The sequence below is a fragment of the Typopeltis vanoorti genome, chromosome 3 (genome assembly GCF_054136105.1).
Source record: "Typopeltis vanoorti isolate ZY-2024b chromosome 3, IOZ_Tvanoo_1.0, whole genome shotgun sequence".
Lineage (NCBI taxonomy): Eukaryota > Metazoa > Arthropoda > Arachnida > Uropygi > Thelyphonidae > Typopeltis > Typopeltis vanoorti.
Window position 1 is genome coordinate 19,300,414 of NC_143551.1, and position 22,205 is coordinate 19,322,618.

A 22,205-nucleotide genomic window follows, 5' to 3' on the forward strand; every position below is an offset into this window, starting at 1 on the left:
TATAACCATTCTTATAACCCATTAGATAGAAAGGAAGAAGTTATATATTGTAGTTCTTTCTGAAAAAGATCGTCTGAAGAACAAAAGGAGTGGGCCCGATGAACCAGTGTTTTAATAGTTCCTGCCTTTTGACTGGGATAGTGATGAGATTCTGCATGGATATGGCCTGTATGAGTCTTCTTTCTATAAACTGAGAAATGTAGGTTACCATCTGGTCGGCAAAGAATTAGAAGATCTAAAAAGGCTAACTGCTTATTTGATTCGACTTCTAGGGTAAACTTGATCCTAGGATGAAATGAGTTTAACTTAGTGAAAAATTGTTGAAGTTCATTCGAAGAGCCATTCCATACAGCAAAAATGTCATCGACATATCTGAACCAATGAGTAGATCTGGGAGAAATGTTGTCAAAGATACGTTGTTCATAATGTTCCATAAAGAAATTGGAGATAGCAGGAGAAAGAGGATTACCCATTGCTGTTCCTTCAATTTGTTGATACAACTTATTTTTAAAGGAAAAATAACCAGAATTTATTACAAAATCAAATACGTTTATAATGTCAAAAGGAAATTCCTATTGTAGTAATTCAATGCTTTCCGAAAGAAGCACATTTGTAAATAAAGAAACAACATCTAAACTGATCATGATATCAGAAACGTCCAAATGAAGATCTGAAATTTTATTTTTGAAATCCAAAGTATATTTTATATAAGTATCAGTTCTTCTAGTTGAAGAGGAGAGTAAATTTGATAAAAATTTTGAGATTTTGTAAGTGGGGCAACCTATACAATCTACAACTGGTCTTAACGGAATGCCTGGTTTATGAACTTTTGGAAGACCATACAATCTAGGCAGACGACCGAAGAAGGTTTTAAGTTTTTTTCTTTTGATCTTCATTCCATGTAGATACATTATCTATAAGGGAATTAAGTCTCTTCAATTGATTCCGGGTAGGATCCGATGTAAGCGGCCTATAAGTTGAATAGTTGTGAAGTAAAAGAAACATTTTTCTCTCATATTCCTTCCTATCTTGAATCACTACAGCCTTCCCCTTATCAGCATTCGTAATAATTAAATTATTGTTATTCTTCAGTGATTTCAATGCTTTAAACTCAGAGTAAGAAAGATTAGGACGAGGAGGCTTGGCATGAAAAAGAATTTGTGCACATTCAAAACGTAATCTAATTCTTCGCCAACCAGATGGTAACCTACATTTCTCAGTTTATAGAAAGAAGACTCATACAGGCCATTATATCCATGCGGAATCTCATCACCATCCCAGTCAAAAGGCAGGAACTATTAAAACACTTGTTTATCGGGCCCACCAACTCCTTTTGTTCTTCAGACGATATTTTACAGAAAGAACTACAATATATAACTTCTTCCTTTCTATCTAATGGTTATAAGAATTGCTTCATTAAAAGAATTTTGAGTAGTTTTAATACGTCTTCCTCTTCAAACACAGAAGAAATAACGCGCATTACTATGCCTTATGTACAAGGCATCAGTGAACGTATAGCAAAAGTTTTAAACCCATTGAATATTTTTGTTGCCTTTTGACCGTTTAGAAAAATCTCCACCTTTCTCACTTCTCCTAAGGACAAGCTGAATTCCACAACTTAATCATCCAAGTGTCTACCAGATTCCGTGCTCTTGTGGATTATCTTATTTCATACAAACGGGAAGATCTACCTCTATTCGGCTAGAACACCAATCTTATATTGAATACTTTAAACCTGAAAAGTCTGGACTTGCAGAACATGCCATCTTCACTAGACACAGAGTTCATTGGAGAAAGACAAGTTCTTCACAAAAGTCAGTTTCTCATGGAACGCCTTTATAAAGAAACATGTGAAAATCTACTTCATTCTCCTAACTTAAACAGATCCGAAGGCTTACGTCTATCCCCTTTATGGGAGATAGTACTTTACAAATCAGCTAATCTTTCCTAACTTTTTATTGTATTGATTTTTTTATTTTTTATTTATTTTATTTATTATTATTATTATTTATTTTATTTTATTTTATTTTTTAGGAGTGTTATTGACCTTTTTAGTTATCTTACACCAGCTACTTAGGTGGCACTTTTTGGAATTGTCAGTTATTGTTTAATTTGAGCTTAATGTACTGAAGATGCCTGTGACACACAGGTGAAAATTATACTATTAAATAATCTTTGTACGTGAGTTTGATCCGTTATTAATTTTGTATCGATATGTCTACTCGCAGTATACCTCTTTTAAAACATACTGTACTGATAATGTCCTAAGATACCTAGGACGAAATATTTATTATTATTATTATTTCGGGTGACTCCAGGGAGTCCTTAGACTCATCGAGGGAGACCCTAAACATCATGTCCACACAATTATATGACATTCTCACAGTATCTATCATACCTTGCCTTGAACTCGCTCACCGTCATGGCACCGACAACAGACTCTGGCAGCTTATTCCACTCATTTACCACTCTAAAAGCAAAGCACCCAGCTCTAACACCCCTGCTAACCACACTCTTGCCCAGCTTCCGTAGGTGTCCCCTAGTTCTCCGACCACCAGTCCTGATCTCAAAAATATTCTCTGAATTAATCCTATAGAATCCCTTTAGCAATTTGAATGTCTCAATAACATCTCCCCTTTTCCGCCTATCAACTAGTTTCTGCAACCCACAAATCTTCAACCTGTTCTCATATGGTTCATTCCATAGACCTGCTGTCATCTTAGTCACTCGCCTCTGGATCCTCTCCACCTCCTCCTCATCAAGAAGGAACCGAGGTGACCAAATCTGGGCACAGTAGTCGAGATGAGGTCTTATCAAGGCTCGGTACAGAGGTACAATAACTTGCTTGTGTCTGCTCGTCAAGGTATTTTTCAACAACCAAGTGAGTTGATGAGCTGATTTAGCTACTTTTGCAATGTGCCCCCTAAACTTCACCTCCCTATCCACCAACACTCCCAAGTCCCTGGCCTCATCAATCTCCTGGAGTACAGTTCCACCAATGTGGTATACTGCTGCTAATCTTTTCACCCCAAAATGCATAACCTTACATTTTGTCACATTAAATTGACATCCATTCTCCTTAGCCCAGAACTCCAATCTATCCAAGTCATCCTGCAAGATTGTGACATCTTCTGCATTCACTATCGCCCTACCCAACTTTGCATCATCAGCGAACAAATGAACTGTCCCACTTAGACCCTTCCCTATATCGTTAATGAACAGATTAAACAGCAGTGGTCCAAGAACAGAACCCTGCGGCACACCACTAGTCACAGGCCGTCTTTTGGACTCTACTCCTGAATAAACTACTCTTTGATATCTCTCCATCAACCACCCACCTATCCATCTCACCAACTCTATATCCCTTCCCATATGTTGTAGTTTACGGATTAGAATTCCATGTGGTACCCTGTCAAAACGCCTTTGCCAAGTCCAGCAGTATAAACTGTAAACCCATTTCCCTTATCCAGTTCAGCCGTCACCTTGTTATAAAACTTGAGCAAGTTACTGAGGCATGATCTACCCTTCACAAAGCCATGCTGTCCCCTGTACAGTATCTCATTTTCATCAATCCATTCCTGTATTTTTCCCTTGACTACTTTCTCCAAGACCTTGACGACTCCTGATATGCTGATTGGTCGGTAATTTGCAACTGTAGTATTGGATCCTCCTTTGTGCAGTGAAACTATTTTCCCCTCTTTCCACACCTTCGGGACTAAACCAGACCCGAGACTCAGATTAAACAACATGGTCAAGGGCACTGATAATTCCTTAGCCATTTCACGCAAGACCCGTGCCGATATGGCCGTTATGTAATAAAAAAAACCTACTACTGTAGTCCACGTGTGTTAAATTTAGTCATGAATTCTCCACAGGTTTCTCTATATAATCAAGTCTTATTTTCACACAGGGAAATGACATACAACATAGAAGTTGGACTTACAAGGCAAACTTCAACTGAAACAGGGTAGGCTACGTGCCCGTATCTCTTTTTTAAAAAAGTGCAGACGTGATAAACTTATTCCAACGTTCGCTAAGCTAAAGGAAGTTATTAAATTACCAAGCACCCATAAAATCTATCAAAAAGCAAGCCATTCACTACTTCTGAATCAGTTATGAGATTCCAAAAATAAATTGGCAACAAATAATTTAACAATTAGAGAACTAAAAGCAGATTTGTCAAACACACTAAATCAAGAATTGCTACAAGTAAGTATTAGTGTCTCAAAAAACTCAGGGATCAAAGCTTTTGATAAAAGCAATATTAACCTACAGAAAAAATACCTGAACCTGTTAAATCAATTTAAGAAAAATATCAATAAATTACCAATCGAAAAATGGGTGGTAAACTTATCTAACCGCCCAGAAGATGAATTAAATGTTCTAGCAAGAGGCCATAAGTTTGCCATTTCCCCTAAACATCTCCCATATCTAGATTTCATATACAACATTGAAAGAAACATCAAGCATCTCCCCAGTATTGAAGCCAACAAACTTTGTTTTGAAATAGCAAAAATAATTTTTGATGCCAAACCTTCAGTTTTAAACATTCCACCATCAGAAATGAAAGCTCTTACCTCCTTAAAACATAATAAAAACCTAATCATCAAAGGAATACTACAGTGGTTCTTGATACTGTTTCATATGACCGAAACATGAATCTACTACTCCGAGACCAAAATACTTATGCAAAACTGGACTATGATCCCACCAAAAGAAACTGAACAAGCTATTTGATGAAACAACGTCGTTAGATGAAGAAACGTCAAAAAAACTCAAAACATACCATGCTAGACCTCCGAGAATATACGGTTTACCCAAGCTTCACAAAAACAACATTCCACTCAGATCTGTCATTGATTCAATTAGCAGCCCGACTTACAAGTTATCAAATTTTTATCAAACCTTCTCCGTCCCCACATAGGCCATTCAACCTCTTCAATAAAAAAACTCCACAGATTTTCACACCAAAATAAAAGACATTCAACTGCTGACAACAGACATGCTAATTAGCTTTGCCATAGTCTCTCTCTTCACCAATATCCCCCATAAAGAAACTGTAGACCTATTAAATCAAAAATTTCCATCAGACATTGTTGATCTTTTCAAATTTGTTATCACTTCTGGTTACTTCACATGGAAAGGAAAAAATCTACAAGCAAGAGGAGGGAACAGCAATGGGGGTCTCCCTTGTCACCCAACTTGGCAGATCTGTTAATAAAACATCTAGAAGAAAAAATACTTGCGTTCAAACCCAAACCAAAACTCTGGCTTCGATATGTCGATGATATCTTCGCAATCTGGAGTCATTCCTAACAAGAGCTACTTCAGTTTTTAGAAAAAAACCAACCTTCTTCATCTTTGCATCAGATTTACATTAGAAAGAGAATCCCCACAAGGCATCCCCTTTCTGGATTTACACATCCAAAGAAAAGAAGACGGTTCCATCTCCACCTCTGTCTATCGCAAACCGACATTTTCAGGCCACTACATTCACAATACTTCAGCTCATCATCCCTCTCAAAAACTTGGCATCATTAAATCATTGGTAACCAGAACAGATTATGCTCTTCCGAGGAGTCTCTAAAACAAGAATTGGAAATAATCAAAAACACAGCCACTCTAAATGGTTACAATATCAAAACAACTCAAAAAATAATCAGCAATTTCTCCACACATCAACCTAGACAAGAACAACCCTATAGGATTCCCATACCTTATATCAAAGGCATCTCTGAACAGCTCTCGAAATTATGAAGAAATACAACCTTGCTGCCACCTACAAACCCACCAACCAGATCCAAAATTTGTTACCCTCGCCTAAAGACAAACTTTCACCTATGCTACTACCTGGTGTATACGAGGTTCCATGCTCCTGTAAACTCTTTTATTTTGGACAGACAGGCAGACCAGTTTTTAAATGCATTTCGGAACATCAAGAGCATATCTGCCTCATCAAACCGCAAAAATCAGGCCTCGCTCAACATGGAGTTGAAAACTCAAACCACAAGATCCACTGGAAAAAGACAAAACTTCTACACAGATCATCATATAAATACGAACGCTTATATAAAGAAAGTGCTGAAGCCCTACTCCACAGACCAAATCTAAACTGCAATGATGTTATTGCCATCCCTAAAGTATGGGAAATTGTCATACAAAATTGAGTAAAATAATAACTTAAATGTAATTAATTTCATTCAATTTAAGTCCAGGTCGCAATGCACCACTGCACACAATTTGGATTTGATTGTACGTACGTGCCCTTTCTTGTTCCATTCTAATATTGCCACACTGTACTGATGATGTCCTAAGATACCTATGACAAAATATTTACATAATAAAAAAACCTACTTCTGTGGTTCACGTGTGTTAAATTTAGTTATGTCATCGTTGATAGTGATGGTTTCTCATTGGTGCAGGACAGCAGAGTACAGAGGATTTGAAATTGGAAGTGATCACCATTTAGTCTTGAGCAGGATAAAATTGACTTGCATATTGAAAAGAAGAAGATGTAAGAGAGTTTTAAAGCAAATTAAACTTGAGCAGCTGTCAGATGTGAACTGTAGACTAAAATACACAAACACTATTCAATAAAAAAATGAAAGAGTTTGAGAACAGGAACCAAACTGTGAGATTCAGTGGCAAGCCCTGAAGAAAACACTGATTCATTCAGCCAGAGAGCCATGTGGTGAGGTTGTCTGTAAGGATAGAAAAATCAGAACTCCATGGTGGACACAGGAAGTTAAAGAGGCAGTGAAAGAAAAGAAGAAAGCATATCAAAAGTTCCTGGCAAATAAGTCAGCTTGTGCTCTTAGAGAATACAGAGACAAATGAAAGAAAGCTAAACACTGTGTAAAACTAGGAATAGTTTTACACAGTGTTTAGCTTTGACTTAGTTTTAACAAAGTCATGAGAAGACTTTGGTAAAAAAAAAATCAGCTAACGCCTTTTTATTCCCGTATACGGGAGTAGGCGAGGCCATTTAGCCCTCTCTAACTTATGGAGACTGAGTGGGCAGTTCAATCTCCACTGGTACCCAATCAGAGACAGATGGCCCAAGGCTATCACTAATTAAGCGGTACGCAGTGAAGAGAGACGGATCAAATGTGCCGCCATCTCGTGGTCCCTAATCCTAACACAATATATTTAATGTCTGAAATAATGTGGGTTCTACGGTCGATTTTCTTGACTTTGGTAAGAACATATAAAATAAATATCAAGAGGGTGGCGATATTCTGAAGATTGTTGAAGAAACTCAGAAATGGAGGAAAGACATTCCTAATTCCTTTTACAGGAACTGTAAAAGGAATTAGGGATGATAAAGGTGACATGAAAACTGCAGAAAAAGGTATCCTTGAAGTATGGAGTAATTACTTTGAAAAATTGCTAAATGAAACAGCAGCGATGACAGCACAGTGGTAAAAAACACTTACCAGGCATGCAATCAGGAATACATATCTATACTTGAAGTAGAAAAGGACATAAAAACCCTGAAATGTGGAAAGGCAGCAGGAGTAGATGATATTCAACCAGAAATGCTCAAGTATGGAGATATAAAAGTCATACAGTGGCTGCACTGCATAGTTCAAAAGGCCTGAACAGAGGGATGAATTCCAAATGATTGGAGTAGAGCTCTCATGGTACCCATATATAAAAAGGAAAATAAAACTGAATGTGAGAATTCTTCTTCTTCGTCTATGATCTCTTATGCTTTTAAGCGTCGAGATTTTGCCAAAGAGATTTCCATGCCGTCCTGTCCAAGGTTTGTTGTTTTGCTTCTTTCCAGTTAATTCCCTTCTTTTCCAATTTTTCTTTAATTTCCTTTTGCCAACCTTTCCTGGGTCTGCCTATGTTTCTTTTTCCTATTTTCTGGCTTTCGTATACAGTTTTTGCTATTCTTCCTTCTTCCATTCGATTGAGATGTCCAAACCAACCATCTCATTTGGGCTTGTGTTATGAATTGATTCAGAGGTGCAACTTGAAGGTTTGATTTCTTATTCGGTCTAGTCTTGTTTTTTGTGCCACTTTCCTGAGATATTTCATTTCAATTGTTTGTAGTTTATTTGTGTTTCCTGTTGTTAAACACCAAGACTCACAACTGTATGTTAATGTTGGTAGAAACACTGAACAGTACACTGCCATTTTGGTATTTTGGGTGACTTCTTTCTTATCTAGGAGTGGGCCTTTCATTGCATAGAATAGCTTTGTTCCCCCTCTTATCCTGTTGTTAATTTCTGTGTCTAGTCTACCATCTTCTTGTATATATGATTCCAAGTATTTACAGGAGTGGACTTGTTCCAGTTGGTGATTCTCTATTTTTATTGTGTGTTTTTGGTGATTTCTAGATATGATCATTGTTTTAGTTTTATTTATATTTATGGTCATATTCCTTTTCTTTGTTTCTTCATGCCAAATGTTGATATTGTACTGCAGATCTTCAGCTGTATTTGCTAGAATCACTACATCATCTGCAAAAGCCATATGTGAAATCCTAGTTTCTTTCAGTTTCCTGTATCCTAAGTGGAACTTTTTTGTTTTTGTTTGGCATGCCTTTAAAATTTCATCCATTACTGCGATGAAGAGAAGAGGGCTGAGGATACAGCCTTGCCTCACTCCTACATTTGCTTCAAATTCTTTTGATCTATTATTACCGGTTCTTACATAATTTCTATTACTTTTGCAGAGGCTTTGTATGGCTGCTATTAAGTTATCTTGTATCTTGTTTTTCTTTAATGTTTGCCATATTAAGTGTCTGGGAACTCGGTCAAAGCCTTTTCAAAATCTATAAAACATGAATGTAGTTCTTTTCCATATTCCAATGTTTTCTCTGATATTTGTCTAAGACTGAAGATAAGATCCTGTGTGCTTCTATTTTTTCGAAAGCCATATTGCATTTCATCCAGCGTGTCCTCTATTTGATTCCTAAGCCTTGCTTCTAAAATGCGGGTATATAATTTTCCTGGAATGCTTAAAATTCCTCTATGGTTTTCACATTTGCGGTTGTCTCCTTTCTTAAATATGGGGATTATTATAGCTACTTCCCAGTCTTTGGGAATAATTTTCTTTTTCCATACAACATTGAATAGGTGTAAAAGAAATTTTATGGCTTTCGTTCCTAAATTCTTTACCATTTCTGGTGTTATTTGGGCATGGCCTGCTGATTTGCCCAGTTTTATTTTATTTATTGCTGCTAACAGTTCATTTGCATGAATTTCTTCACTCTGATCTTCTATTTTGCTTGTGTGTCTTGCTCTTAGGGTTCTATTTTTTCCATGTCCTGCATCTTCCAATAATTCTTGAAAGTACTGTTTCCATCTTTCCATGATGTCTTCGGAAATTGTGAGTAACTTTCCATCCTTATTTTTGATAAACTTTATGGGGCATTGTTTCTCTGACCTCATTCTTCTTAAAACATTATAGAAGAGTTTTTGGTTTCCTTTAAAATAAAGTATGTCCGAAGTCTTCCCAGCATTTTCTTTTCTCTGCTTTCACTAAGGTTTTAACTTTATTTCTTTGGTTGTTGTATAGTTCTCTATCGACCTGCACCTTTGATGTTATATATCTCTTCCATAATTGCTTTTTCTTTTTAATTTCTTCTTTTAGTTCTTCAGTCCACCAGGGTGTTTTATGTTTCTTCTGTTTATTATTTAATGATACACCACAAATTTCTTTGCCTGTTTCTAGAAGAAGTGTTTTGAACCTGTACCACAGGTTTTCTACATCTTGGTCTTCATATATCTCTTTTTCTACTTCTTTCATCTTCTCTTTTATTTTACTTTTATACTCAATGGCTGTTTCTTCTTTCTTTAGTTTGTAGTTCTTTTCTTAACATTTATTTCCTTGCTACTTTTTCTACATTTTTCAACTTGTATTTTATGGATTGTTTCCAATACTAATAAGTAGTGGTCACTGCCTATTTCAGGACCTCTGTAGACTCTTGCATTTTTTGTATACTTCCAGTACGATCTGCTTATGATGGCGTAGTCGATTATAGATTTTTCATTTCTATTGGGCTCTTCCCTGGTAAACTTATGGATTTCTTTATGCTTGAACATAGTATTCGCTATCACTAAATTATTTGTAAGGCAAAGATTTATCATTCTTTCTCCATTATTATTCCGGGTTATTTCTCCTTGTGATCCCAACACTTGTTTTGTTTCTTCATCTACTTGATTCCCTACCTGGCCATTAAGGTCTCCTAGTAGTATGATATGCCCTTGAACTTCTTCAATTGTTTTTTGTAAGAGTTCGAAGAATTCATCTTTAATTTCTTTATTGGCATTATCGTTTGGGCCATATGCAACAATTACAGTGAATACTTGGTTGTCTGATTTAAAATCTATAGTGATTGTCAACAACCTTTCGTTTATTAGTTGCCATTTAGTAATATATTCTTTGAGATCTGGTTTAATTATGCAAGCTACCCCTTGTTTTCCCCATTCTTTTGGGTTTACCCCTAAATAGAAAAGTATATATACCCATCTTTCATTTTCTGGCAACCTTGACCTTTCTTTTTTTGTTTCTGTGACTGCTAGCAAATCCAATCTTGATTTTTTAAATTCATCAATTAATTCGTTTTCTTTTCCATGTAGACTTTTAATGTTCCATGTTCCATATCTCATGTACCTTTTTCCTCGCTTTGTCGTTAACCATTTAGGCAGTTCGGCTATCTCTTTGTTATTTCTTTTAATGAGTGAAATTTTAAGGTGTGCAGGGGATTAGCCTTCAGCACCCGAGTCTGGTGGTGGGGCTGCCACCTTCGAGGCCCCCAGACCGGACTATGAGGGAAGTGCTATCCTGTTGGTCCGCGGGAGGTATTTTATTTCCCTCCTACCCTTCATAGTAACCTATGACGAGCATTCCCCAATCCGCCACCAGGGGACGTGCCTGATGGGGGTTACAGGTGTCCCCACACGAGGAATGTGAGAATTATAGAGGTATTTCTCTACTGAGTGTTTCTGGTAAGATATATGCAAATATACTTGAGAAACGGTTGAGAAGGATTGTGGAAGAGAGGCCTGGTGAAGGATGAGCTGGATTCAGGACAAATAGAGGCTGTCAGGATCAGACTTTCACTTTACGACAAATAGTTGAAAAATCATGGGAATATAACAACGATCTGTATTTAAGTTTTGTAGATCTGGAAAAGGCATATTACAAGGCACCAAGAGAGAAGCTATTCAAAATGCTACAGTTATATGGTGTCAATGGGGCATTATATCAAGTAATACTTAGTCTTTATTTGAGTTGTAAGTCAGCAGTTAGAATTGAAGGAAGTACAAGAGGATGGTTTAATGTTAATTCTGGTGTCAGACAAGTTGTACTTTATCCCCTCTGTTATTCATTATCTATATGGATCACATTATGAACGAAAGTGGCATTAAATCAGATATCAAAATTGGAAATGTTAATCTGAGCTCTTTGCTTTATGCAGATGATGTTATACTTCTAAATAAATCTGCAAGATTCCCTGACTAAATTGAATAACTGTTGTAATATATATGGTATGAAGGACAGCAATAAAAAGAGAAAGACAATGAAAATAGGCAGAATTGTTGAAAATGTCAACTGCTTTGTGAATGGAGAACCTATAGAACAAGTGAAACATTTCAACTACTTAGGCATGATTTTTAGTGAAGATGGTAAATTTAATGTGGAAATAGACAACAGAATCCACAAAGCTGGTATGGTAGAAGGTCAACTGAATAAATTTATATGGAATAAGAGAGAAATTAGCCAATTAGCCAAAAAAACTAAATTAGCTATATGCAAGACAGTGTTTAAACCAATTTTAACTTATGGATCTGAGAGCTGGGTCAGAAGTGAAACACTTGACCAAAGACTAGAGACTGCAGATATGAGAGTCCTGAGAAAAATTAGGAGCACGAACAGATGGCATCAATGGCAATATCATATTAAAAATGAGGATATTAGGAAAGAACTTGACATTGTCAGCATCCAGGAATGCGTTGGTAGAGCTAATCTCAGGTGGTATGGTCACTTAAACAGAATGGGAGAGGAAAGATTAGCAAAACAAGTGTTCTCTGCACTGGTTGGCAGGAAAATGACCCAGAGGAAGATCTAGACATAGGTGGATTGATGCAGTAAAAAGTGCCTTAGAAGATAGAAATATAAGATCTGATAATGTTGGAATCTTGACAGGTAATAGACTGATTTGGAGGAAAATTGTAGATAGGAAGTTAGTAATGATGTAAATTTTTCATCTAGCACTATCATATCCTGCACACCCCCTGAGGGTATATATCAGGAATTTGATGATGATGATGATGATCTTTCTCTGATTTCATTACATCGCATTCCTTTGATACAGGATGTTACAACAAAGATGAATACTTGTGTATTCATTATTAGTTAGGGTTCTGAAAGGAGATGAAAAGAAAATTATGAAATAGTTTAGAAATTTTTACATTTATAACATATACTAACATAATAAACATAAGTTTTTAAAAAATTCTTCCCATTTCACTGAAATAGGTAGCTAATTCTGGGACACCCTGTATTATAATACCCAGAGAACTCATCACTGAAGAATAAAGGCATTTCAGAACTTTATCATCATACCTCATACATATAATAATATATCATAAGTAATAATAACAATTTTTCTTTCTAAAACTTTTAGTGTTTTTGATCTGGTATGATAACTTCACAAGATGTAGTTGTTAATGAACTATTGACACTGCCAAAAGTTGGTGAGAGAGAGAGAGAGAGAGATCATGAGGAACTTGTTTGTAAGTGGTGAAACAAGAAAACATGACTGCCAAAAATGGATATATGTGGAAGTATAAGGTGGGTGATTATGGGAAACTCTGTAGTCAAGTAGCATCAATACGTTGGATAGATGAGCTGTGCATGGAAATTCATAAGGCAGTATCTGACACAAGCAATGTATAACTGCATTCTAAGGGTTAAGTGAGTAAATAGAGTAGAACTTAAATGGATGATCAGTAAATTCATGCAAGCTAAGTTGGAAAAGAAAATGCTATGGAGGAGGTACAAGACAGTTGGTGGCAATCAGATCCTGAAGAATATTGGCTGTTCAGCCCCAAGGTTAATTCCAGGGAATTCTGCTATATGGCAAGCAAGAGAAAGAAAATTATGGCAGATTGACACTGATGAATAGTCTTGGCAGCACATTGACTATTGCAAAGGATATAGTGGAATTAATGAATGAGAAATCTATCAGCATATATGAGGGTAGTCTGAAAAGTTCTCAGCCTAACAATAAAAAAACAAATTTATAATTTCAAAATTATTTTTATTTTTCAGCATAATCTCCCTTAAGACTAATATTTATTCTAGCGATGCTCCAGTGCCATTATCCTGTCCCTGTAGTGGTTCTCAGTAAGATCTGCAAAATACCCCTCCACAGATGAAGAAAAAAATGCTGACCAGTGAGAAAGAGTTTTAGTTTTGGGAAGAGATAGAAGTCAGAGGGAGCCAAATCTGGGGAACAGGATGGATGTCCCAACAATTCATAGTACAGATCCCTTAATTTTCCCATTGCCAAAACAATTTTGTGGGCAAGTGCGTTGTCCTGATGAAAGATGATGTTTTTCTTATGCAAAGTGGGTCTTTTCTCAAGAATTTTTTCACCTACTCTGGTTAAAAGATTGGAATAATAATAATCCCCAAAGATAATTAATAAACAAAATGCCCTTAGCATCCTAAAACACTGATGCCATGACCTTTCCTGCTGATGGAACTGACTTTGTCTTCTTTGAGCTGAACAACTGGCTTCTCTCCACTGTTTTGACTGCTGTTTGGATTCTGGTGTGTAATGGTGAATCCAAGTCTCATCCACAGTAATAAATCGATGCACAAAATCATTTTTATTCTTGTTAATATGCTCCAAGCACTGTTCAGAGATTTTCATGCGAGTGCATTTTCGATCTGCCTTGAGCAAAGCTTTTTCATTTGCAATTTTTCATGCAAAATATATCCTATACATTCTTTTGAAATGCCTATAGTCTCAGCAATTTGACTCGCTGGTCATCCAATACCATATTGTGATATTGGATGACCAGAGAGTGGTATTTACTTTTATGAACTTGAAATTAATTCTGGTGAATTCAATGGTTTCTGGTGCTGTTACACTTTTTGGAAGTCGTTCTCATGGATCATCTTCAAGGCTGATACTGTCACATTTAAACTCGGCAGCCCATTTCTTAACTGTCGAAAACGAAGGAGAAGAGTGACCATAAACTTTTATGAATTTCGAATGAATTTCTTTTGGTGTTAAACCTTCTTTTACAAAGAATTTTATAACCACACTATACTCAATTTTATCCATTTCAAGGGATTCAGACAACACTTTTGCTTTAGACAGCTGTATAAAACAAACTACTTGATAGAATGACTTGCAATTTCACATGGATGCTTATGACAGATGTACCAACTTAGAAAAAATAATCTTGCTGATAGTATTGCTATCTATGGTCGAGGCCGAGAACTTTTCAGAACACCCTCGTACCATACTGCTGTAAATGATGCCATGCAATATACAGAAGGGAGATAAGTATTAGGAGAATTGGAAATGAAAGAATCAGGTACTGATTGGGGTAGATGATAATAAGGCTAAGGGAATGGATGATATATTGCCACATATTCTTAAGGAATGCACACAACAGTTAGTTATGCCCTTTCCCTTGTTATTTAATGAAATTCTTGCAGTGGGTAAGGTTCTTAAGAAGTGGTTGAAAGATGGCAAAATAGTACCACTCCACAAGTGTAGTTCTAGGACAGAAGTTTCCAATTACAGACTAGTCTGTGTAACTGTAGTTGTAGTCAAGGTATTGAAGAGATCGGTTAGGAATAGAATACAAGACTGGATTGATGGACATAGTATTCTTTATGTCCACATATTCTTAAAGACTGCACATAACAGTTAGTTATGCCCTTGACCTTGTTATTTAATGAAAGTCTTGCAGTGGGTAAGGTTCTAAGAAAGTGGAAAGAAGGCAAAATAGTACCACTCCACAAGCATATGTTCTAGGACAAGTTTCCAATTACAGACTGGTCTGTATAACTGCAATTGTAGTCACGGTGTTGGAGAGATTGGTTAGGAATAGAATACATGACTGGATTGATGGACATAGTATTCTTTATTGGAAGTTTTTTCCCACTTGGTTAGACTATAATAAATTTAGTTTAATCTTTTATCCAAGTGTAAGCAAACAAAGTTTGTGCCTGAAGTATCTTCAGGACTGAGGCAACTCGTGGCAAAGGTAGGCTATGCTCTCATCACTTGTCTTAGTATCTCCCATAATGCAAAGCATATCTCCTTGCGAACATGTATAATGTTATGCATTAAAGGAAGGGCCACTACCCAGACCAGTTTCGACCTTTATTGAGGTCTCATCAGTGGGAGCCAGAGGTGGTAATACTAAGGTGGAAGTAATGGAGAAGTCATATTTACCTATACGAGTTGCCAAAATGTGTCTCACCTTATTATTAAATTACACTGGATTTAGAGAAAGATGTTGGAAGATTTTTACCATTTGGTTAGACTATAATAAATTTAGTTTAATCCTTTATCCAAGTGTAAACAAACAAAGTTTGCACCTGAAGTATCTTCAGGACTGAGACAACTCATGGTAAAGGTGGACTAAGCTCTCACCACTTGTCTTAGTATCTCCCACAATGCAAAGCACATCTCCTTGTGGACACGTATAATGCTATGCATTAAGGGAAGGGCTACTACCAGACCGGTTTCGACCTTTATTGAGGTGCTGTTTAAGTAAAGACCTCTCTAAAAATTAGGTGGTCCCCCAGACCACTCCCTAAGAGTGACCAAAGGACTGTCCAACTCAACGTGGTTCCACTCAGTGACAGGCTCACCCTGTCACTGAGAACTTCTCAGCATTTGCTATACCCAGTTCCAGGCTAACCCCACCACCAGACAGAGCCATAATCTCAGCAGTGGCCCCTCCCAGAGACAGGCAAAAACCTACCCCAATCAGAGCCACTCATACCTCAAGGTAAGGGAACCACTTCTGCACAAAAGCACATCAGTGGGAACCAGACCCGGAGGGGGTGATACTAAGGTAGAAGTAATGGAGAAGTCATATTTACCTATATGAGTTGCTAAAACACTTTATTATTAAATTACTCTGTTCAAGATTGAACTGCCCACTCAGTCTCCAAAAGTTAGATAGGGCTAAATGGCCTCGCCTACTCCCGTATATGGGAATAAAAAGGCATTAGCTGATTTTTTTTTTTTTTTTTGATAAATTACTCTGGATTTAGAGAAAGATGTTGGAAGTTTTTCCCTACTTGGTTACACTATAATAAGTTTAGTTTAATCCTTTATCCAAGTGCAAGCAAACAAAGTTGGCACCTCAAGTATCTTCAGGACTGAGGAAACTCGTGGTAAAGGTGGACTAAGCTCTCATCACTTGTCTTAGTATCTCCCATAATGCAAAGAACATCTCTTTGCAGACATGTATAATGCTATGCATTAAGGGAAGGGCCACTACCCAGACTGGTTTCAACCTTTATTGAGGTTTATAGTCTAACAAGTGGAAAAAAAAAACTTCCATCATCTTTCTCTAAATCCAGAGTAATTTAATAATAAGGTATTTTAGCAACTCATATAGGTAAATATGACTTCTCCATTACTTCCACCTTAGTATCACCACCTCTGGGTCTGGCTCCCACTGACGAGACCTCAATAAAGGTCGAAACCGGTCTGGGTAGTGGCCCTTCCCTTAATGCATAGCATTATACATGTCTGCAAGGAGACGTGCTTTGCATTATGGGAGATACTAAGACAAGTGATGAGAGCTTAGTCCACCTTTACCACGAGTTGCCTCAGTCCTGAAGATACTTCAGGTGCAAACTTTGTTTGCTTACGCCTGGATAAAGGATTAAACTAAATTTATTATAGCATTCTTTATGTTGGTTAGCATGGATATGTAATGGTTAGGTCTTGTTTTAGCAATTTACTTGCATTAACAAGCTGACAAGTGTGTTAGATAAGGGAGAATCATATACAATGATATTCTTGGAATCTGCAAAAGAGTTTGATAGATTGCCACATGATAAGTTGGTGTAAAAGCTGCAGAAGATGGGAACAGATAGTACATTGTTAGATGAATTGGTCATTGGTTCGCTTAAACAATACCAGGAGTTGTATGATGGGCAGTGTCTTGAAAAAAGGAGTGTAACTAACCAGTAGCATACTCCAGATTCTGTTCTAGGGGCCCCTGTTGTTTAATTTGTTTGTAAATGGTATATCATGCGGACTGACTGGAGACTTTCAGTTGTTTGCTAATGATGCAAAGTTGGGGAGAATTATAAGTAGCACTACTGATATTAATTTCCTTTAGGAAGATCTGAACAGACTTTTGACACGGCAGGCATGGGATTGTAATTTTAATATTAATCACTGCAAGGAGTTGCATTTTGGAGTGCAGAAATATAAGGCTGTGTAGTGTATTGAAGGTGCTGTACTGCAGGAAGTGGATGAGATTCAAGATTTGGGAGTGATGATTGACAGCATACTGAAGTTTAGAGACATATTACATGTTTTGCAAAAACTACGCATTGTATTGTCACTATGATAAAAATACTCTAACATGTAAGGATAAGGAGGTGGTTGTGCCACTGTATAAAGCACTGGTCAGATCATGCTCAGATTTGGTCATCTGGTTTTCAGTGTAATGCGGAAACACTGGAGAAGGGTGACTAAGACAATATCAGGACTCTGGAATGCTGACTATGGAGAGAGAGAGAGAGAGAGAGAGAGAGAGAGAGGTTGAAGAAATGTGGACAGAAGGTAAAGCAGTTATATGATAGAGAAGTTTAAGTTAGTGAGGGGATATTATCGGATTAATCCAGAGGAGATTATAAAAAGATTAGATGGCGCTAGGGAAAGAACCAGGTGCCATACTTGGAAGTTATGTAAGAGTATGGTGAAGGACATGAAGAGTAGATTTTTATCTGGATAATTGTTAGTGAATGGAATACATTATGGAATATGTTGTTAATGTGGAGAGAGTTAAGAATTTTAAGATGCAATATGACAGATTTGTTGTCAGTTAAATAAGCCTCCCATGATGAGTCTGCCAACTCCATGGAGGGTGTAATTATAATAATAATAATAATAAAAGGTTAAATCTCATACTAATGCTGGAAGAAAAAGAAAAGTTAAAATTTTACCTGATTTTGCAAGGTTTTTTTGAAGACCATATCCTCCTTCTCTATACATTTCTGCCTGACGTGCAAGTAATAAATAATGTGGATCATCCATACAATGGTCATACTCTCCTCCTTCATCCAATTCTTCCATGGCTGCAGCTCGATTGTACCAGTAAACTGCTTCTGTCCAATGCTTATTCCTAATGATTTATACACAGTAAAGTTAATGTCACTCACCATATGACTTGTACAGATAATTATATATATACACAGAACTTATTTGGGATTATTTACAATTTCAAAAATAGTCTATATTGTTTTGAATCTCCCCTTCCAGATGTTTGTGAAATGCTTTATTGACCTGTCATAAATATAAGGATAATCTACTTGCACACATTTAAAGATATGACTTAGAGAAAAAAAAATGTTTTAAATCTTTTTTTATCTATGATAAAAGGAATTTTCTAGGCCTTCCCTGACCAAGACAAAAGACAACAGAAATGGAGGACTCTGTTTCGATTACACCAAAGCAACTAAAGTGTACTGCATTTGTAAACTGTGTGCATTATGTAGGATGAAAAGAGTAGCAGTAATAAGGGTTCTATTCTTTATGGAAATCTAGTATGGAATAACAGACATACTAGTCTGAGAACATGTTCCTCTTTGCAGACATGATATACTAATGTTGTCACTGGCATCCTAATCACCAACGACTAAAAATAACATGCTAGAAGATTATCTGTAAACAACTGCTGACACAAATGAAGTTGGAACAGTGGGGCAGATAAGATTTATGATTTAAGTAATGTAGATTTATGATTAACAAAAGCAAAGCATAGCATACACCCCCCCCCCCCACTACACACACATACAAAGAAAAAATGTGACTTTAAAAAAAAAAAAAAGACGTTAATGTCAACTTACAATTTCTAAGTTTCAAGTTATCAATTTTGACATTTCTTGCTGTAGCATTCTCAAATATTCTATTCTGAATTGTGCTCTGTTATTTTACTTCTTTTTTTTTTAAGTGATCTCCACTCTTCCCTTCAAACTTTCAGTAAATAAGACTATAGTAACAGCTTTCTTTAAGCTGTTACTATATGTTTAAGGTGCTCAATAATTTGACACAGAACCTGGAAATATTTCAAGTGTTTTAGGAAGGTAGCACTTTATTAGCATTGGCTGTGAGTGAACTTGTTATCTCAAAAATGCTTGCTGCACTAAACAAGATGGAAGCAACAAAGCCTAATAACAGCACAGCACCATAGAACTCACTATCATAAACACATTTTGATCAACAAAAGTCAAAGTATGAAGTTAAACTGGAAATTACTGAACATGGCAAGAGTTTCACATGCAATTTCTACAGAGAGAGAGAGTGTGCATGTCTGCCATGTAAAACTGACAATTCAGCCTATAAACTCTTGCCAACCTCAATTAATCTTTGTTTTGTCTGTCATGTCTTCCCTCAGTAAAGTATATTCTTAAACTCTGACAGGTATACTTAACAGTATGAAGCAATGCTTTATCACCCTAGATAAATCATTTTCTCACAAAACTGATTCACTTAATACACAAGAACATACAGTGGCTTGATGATAGCACCCCTTCCACTGAAAGTACCAGCAACCTAACTAATATGTTATTTATTTTCATGGTATTGATGACAACACAGAAAGATAAGAAAATAATATTTATTAACTTATTTGCAGATATTTCCCTGGTATTATATCCAGCATCTTCAGAGCACAAAAACAGTTTGTCACAGTACACGAAACAACAATTTGGTCTAACAATGGGACTAGTTTAAAAAAAAAATTGTAACTGACAACACAAGGAACTGAAGTCCTAATTAGGTGGTATCTATGTTGGAAAAAGAGGGAAAACAAATATTAATTAGATCTTAAAATGATTGTTTCCCAGATTTTTGGTAAATTTATACAGCTATACTTGTTGAGGTTTGGAGTTTGTTTTAAATGCTATATAAATTTACCAAAAATCTGGAAGACAGTCGTTTTAAGATCAAATTAATATTTGTTTTCTCTCCTCTTCTAACATAGATGGTGCCTAATTAGGACTTTAGTTCCTTGTGTTGTCCATTACAATTTTTTTAAACTAGTCCCACTGTTAGATCAAATTATTGTTGTTTTGCATACACTGACAAATGTTTTTGTGCTCTGAAGATACTGGATATAATACCAGTGAAATATCAGCAAATAAGTTAATAAATATTATTTTCTTATCATGCTGTGTTATCATTAATACTGTGAAAATAAATAACATGTACTATGAACACATAAGCCTTTCCATGTGTTTGAGTGTCAACAGTGAATGTTCTACTGAGACAGAAAAAAAAAATACAGTGTTGTCATCCTTAAATTTCATACAAAAGCAAATGAACTTTAAAGAATAACACAGACAGGTTAGTCAAAATCAGCGACCTTGATTCTAGAAAAAAACAAGCTGTCACAGCTTAGGCCTACTAATAAACAAAGAAGCAGATTGAACTTTTGATGAATAGTGAAAGTGACCTATGACACATTAATGAGCAAATCAGAACTGATAAGTGTTTCCTACTCTTTTTATCTTAAATGCCAACAGATATAATGTACCTGTGCTTAAAATCAAAGAAAGCAAAATCCCTCCAAAAATTCAAAGAAAATCTAAAAAAAAAACTATCAAAAACATTCACAAAGCTCGTTTCCATATTCACCAACAGACATTAAACCTGATCTGTTTTTACTTAAACACAAATTACTTCCATGACAATGACAACTCCTCTTGACTATCCAAACCAAATTCACCATGATTATTTTTACCATAAAGTCATACCTTCTGTAATTTGAATAAAGACAGCAGATGAATGATACATAATGAGGCAAGGAAGTGAGGCATCCATAAAAGCCAAAGGAAGAGATTAAAAATTAGGCATCCTCTAGCAAGGAATATCCGACTATTGGCTTTTATGATTGCCTCACTTCCTTACCTCATTATCCCCTTTCTCATAACAATTCTATTGACTTCTTGTGATAGCACTCTCCATTCTTTCAATTCATACAACAAACCATGCAGTACTCAATCATCTCAAGCTTGAAGATCATCTACAATCAAAGTTCTAAACACCATATGATCCTTCAAAGGTGTGATGATAACCTAGTCAGCTATAATCATTATATTTGATTTATGGAGTTAACTGCTTTTTTGAGATTAAAAAAACTTTAACAATAAAATTCTGCATTTCGAACATTACATTAAAATCATCTTCAGTAATATCTACATTTAACACACACAACTACATTATAGCAACTTACAATATACGTAGGCTGTTCAATAAGTAATAAGACTAATTTTACTGTCGCAAAACCACTCATCACAATATTAATTTCTTTGGAATAAAGAAATGTTGTTGTCTGTCAAAAGAGGTTGATAGATGGCGTATACAGGCTGATGTGCCAGAGTGTCACATGACTAAACGCAAGCTTGTTTCTGCGTGCCTACGAGCGATTAAATTTTGTGTGCATTTGCAAAAATCGGCATCGGACAAGCTTAAGAAGCTGTCACCTTCTTGTTCCAGTCTTTCTTTGCACACACCCACTCGATGCTGCATTTGCTCCAGTGTCAAGAGTTTGGGAATCCATCGGGCGCAAACACATTTCAGTCCCAAATGAGTGAACACTTCTCAAAGAAATATTCAGGACAACATGCAGCTGGCGTACTGTAATTCTGCGATCCTCCTTGATGATAATCGCTGCTGTGTTGATCATTGTCTCTGTGATGGACGTTGAAGGTCTTCCCTCACGTTCAAGATCTTCCACATTTTGCCTTCCTTCCTTAAAAGTTTTATGCCAGCGAAAAACACTTGCCCTCAACATTGCTTCATCGTGGAAAGCTGCGCGTATCATGTTAAAAGTGTCCGATGTCGATTTTTGCAAACGCACACAAAATTTAATCGCATAATGCTGTTCCAAGGACGCTTCCATTTAAACGACTGGTCGAGTTTCATAGGCGCGCCGAAACAAGCTTGTGTTTAGTCATGTGAC

The 22,205-nt window shown here is 36.4% G+C and overlaps 1 protein-coding gene across 1 annotated transcript in view; it reads right to left on the minus strand.

Moving 5' to 3' along the window:
- LOC150107972 (eukaryotic elongation factor 2 kinase-like) overlaps nt 1-22,205 on the minus strand; it is a 314,298-nt gene that overhangs the window by 10,888 nt on the left and 281,205 nt on the right. The window contains exon 12 of the mRNA XM_090415490.1: nt 18,187-18,365. Within this exon, the coding sequence (XP_090271616.1) occupies nt 18,187-18,365 (179 nt within the window). The remainder of the gene's footprint in view (nt 1-18,186; nt 18,366-22,205) is intronic.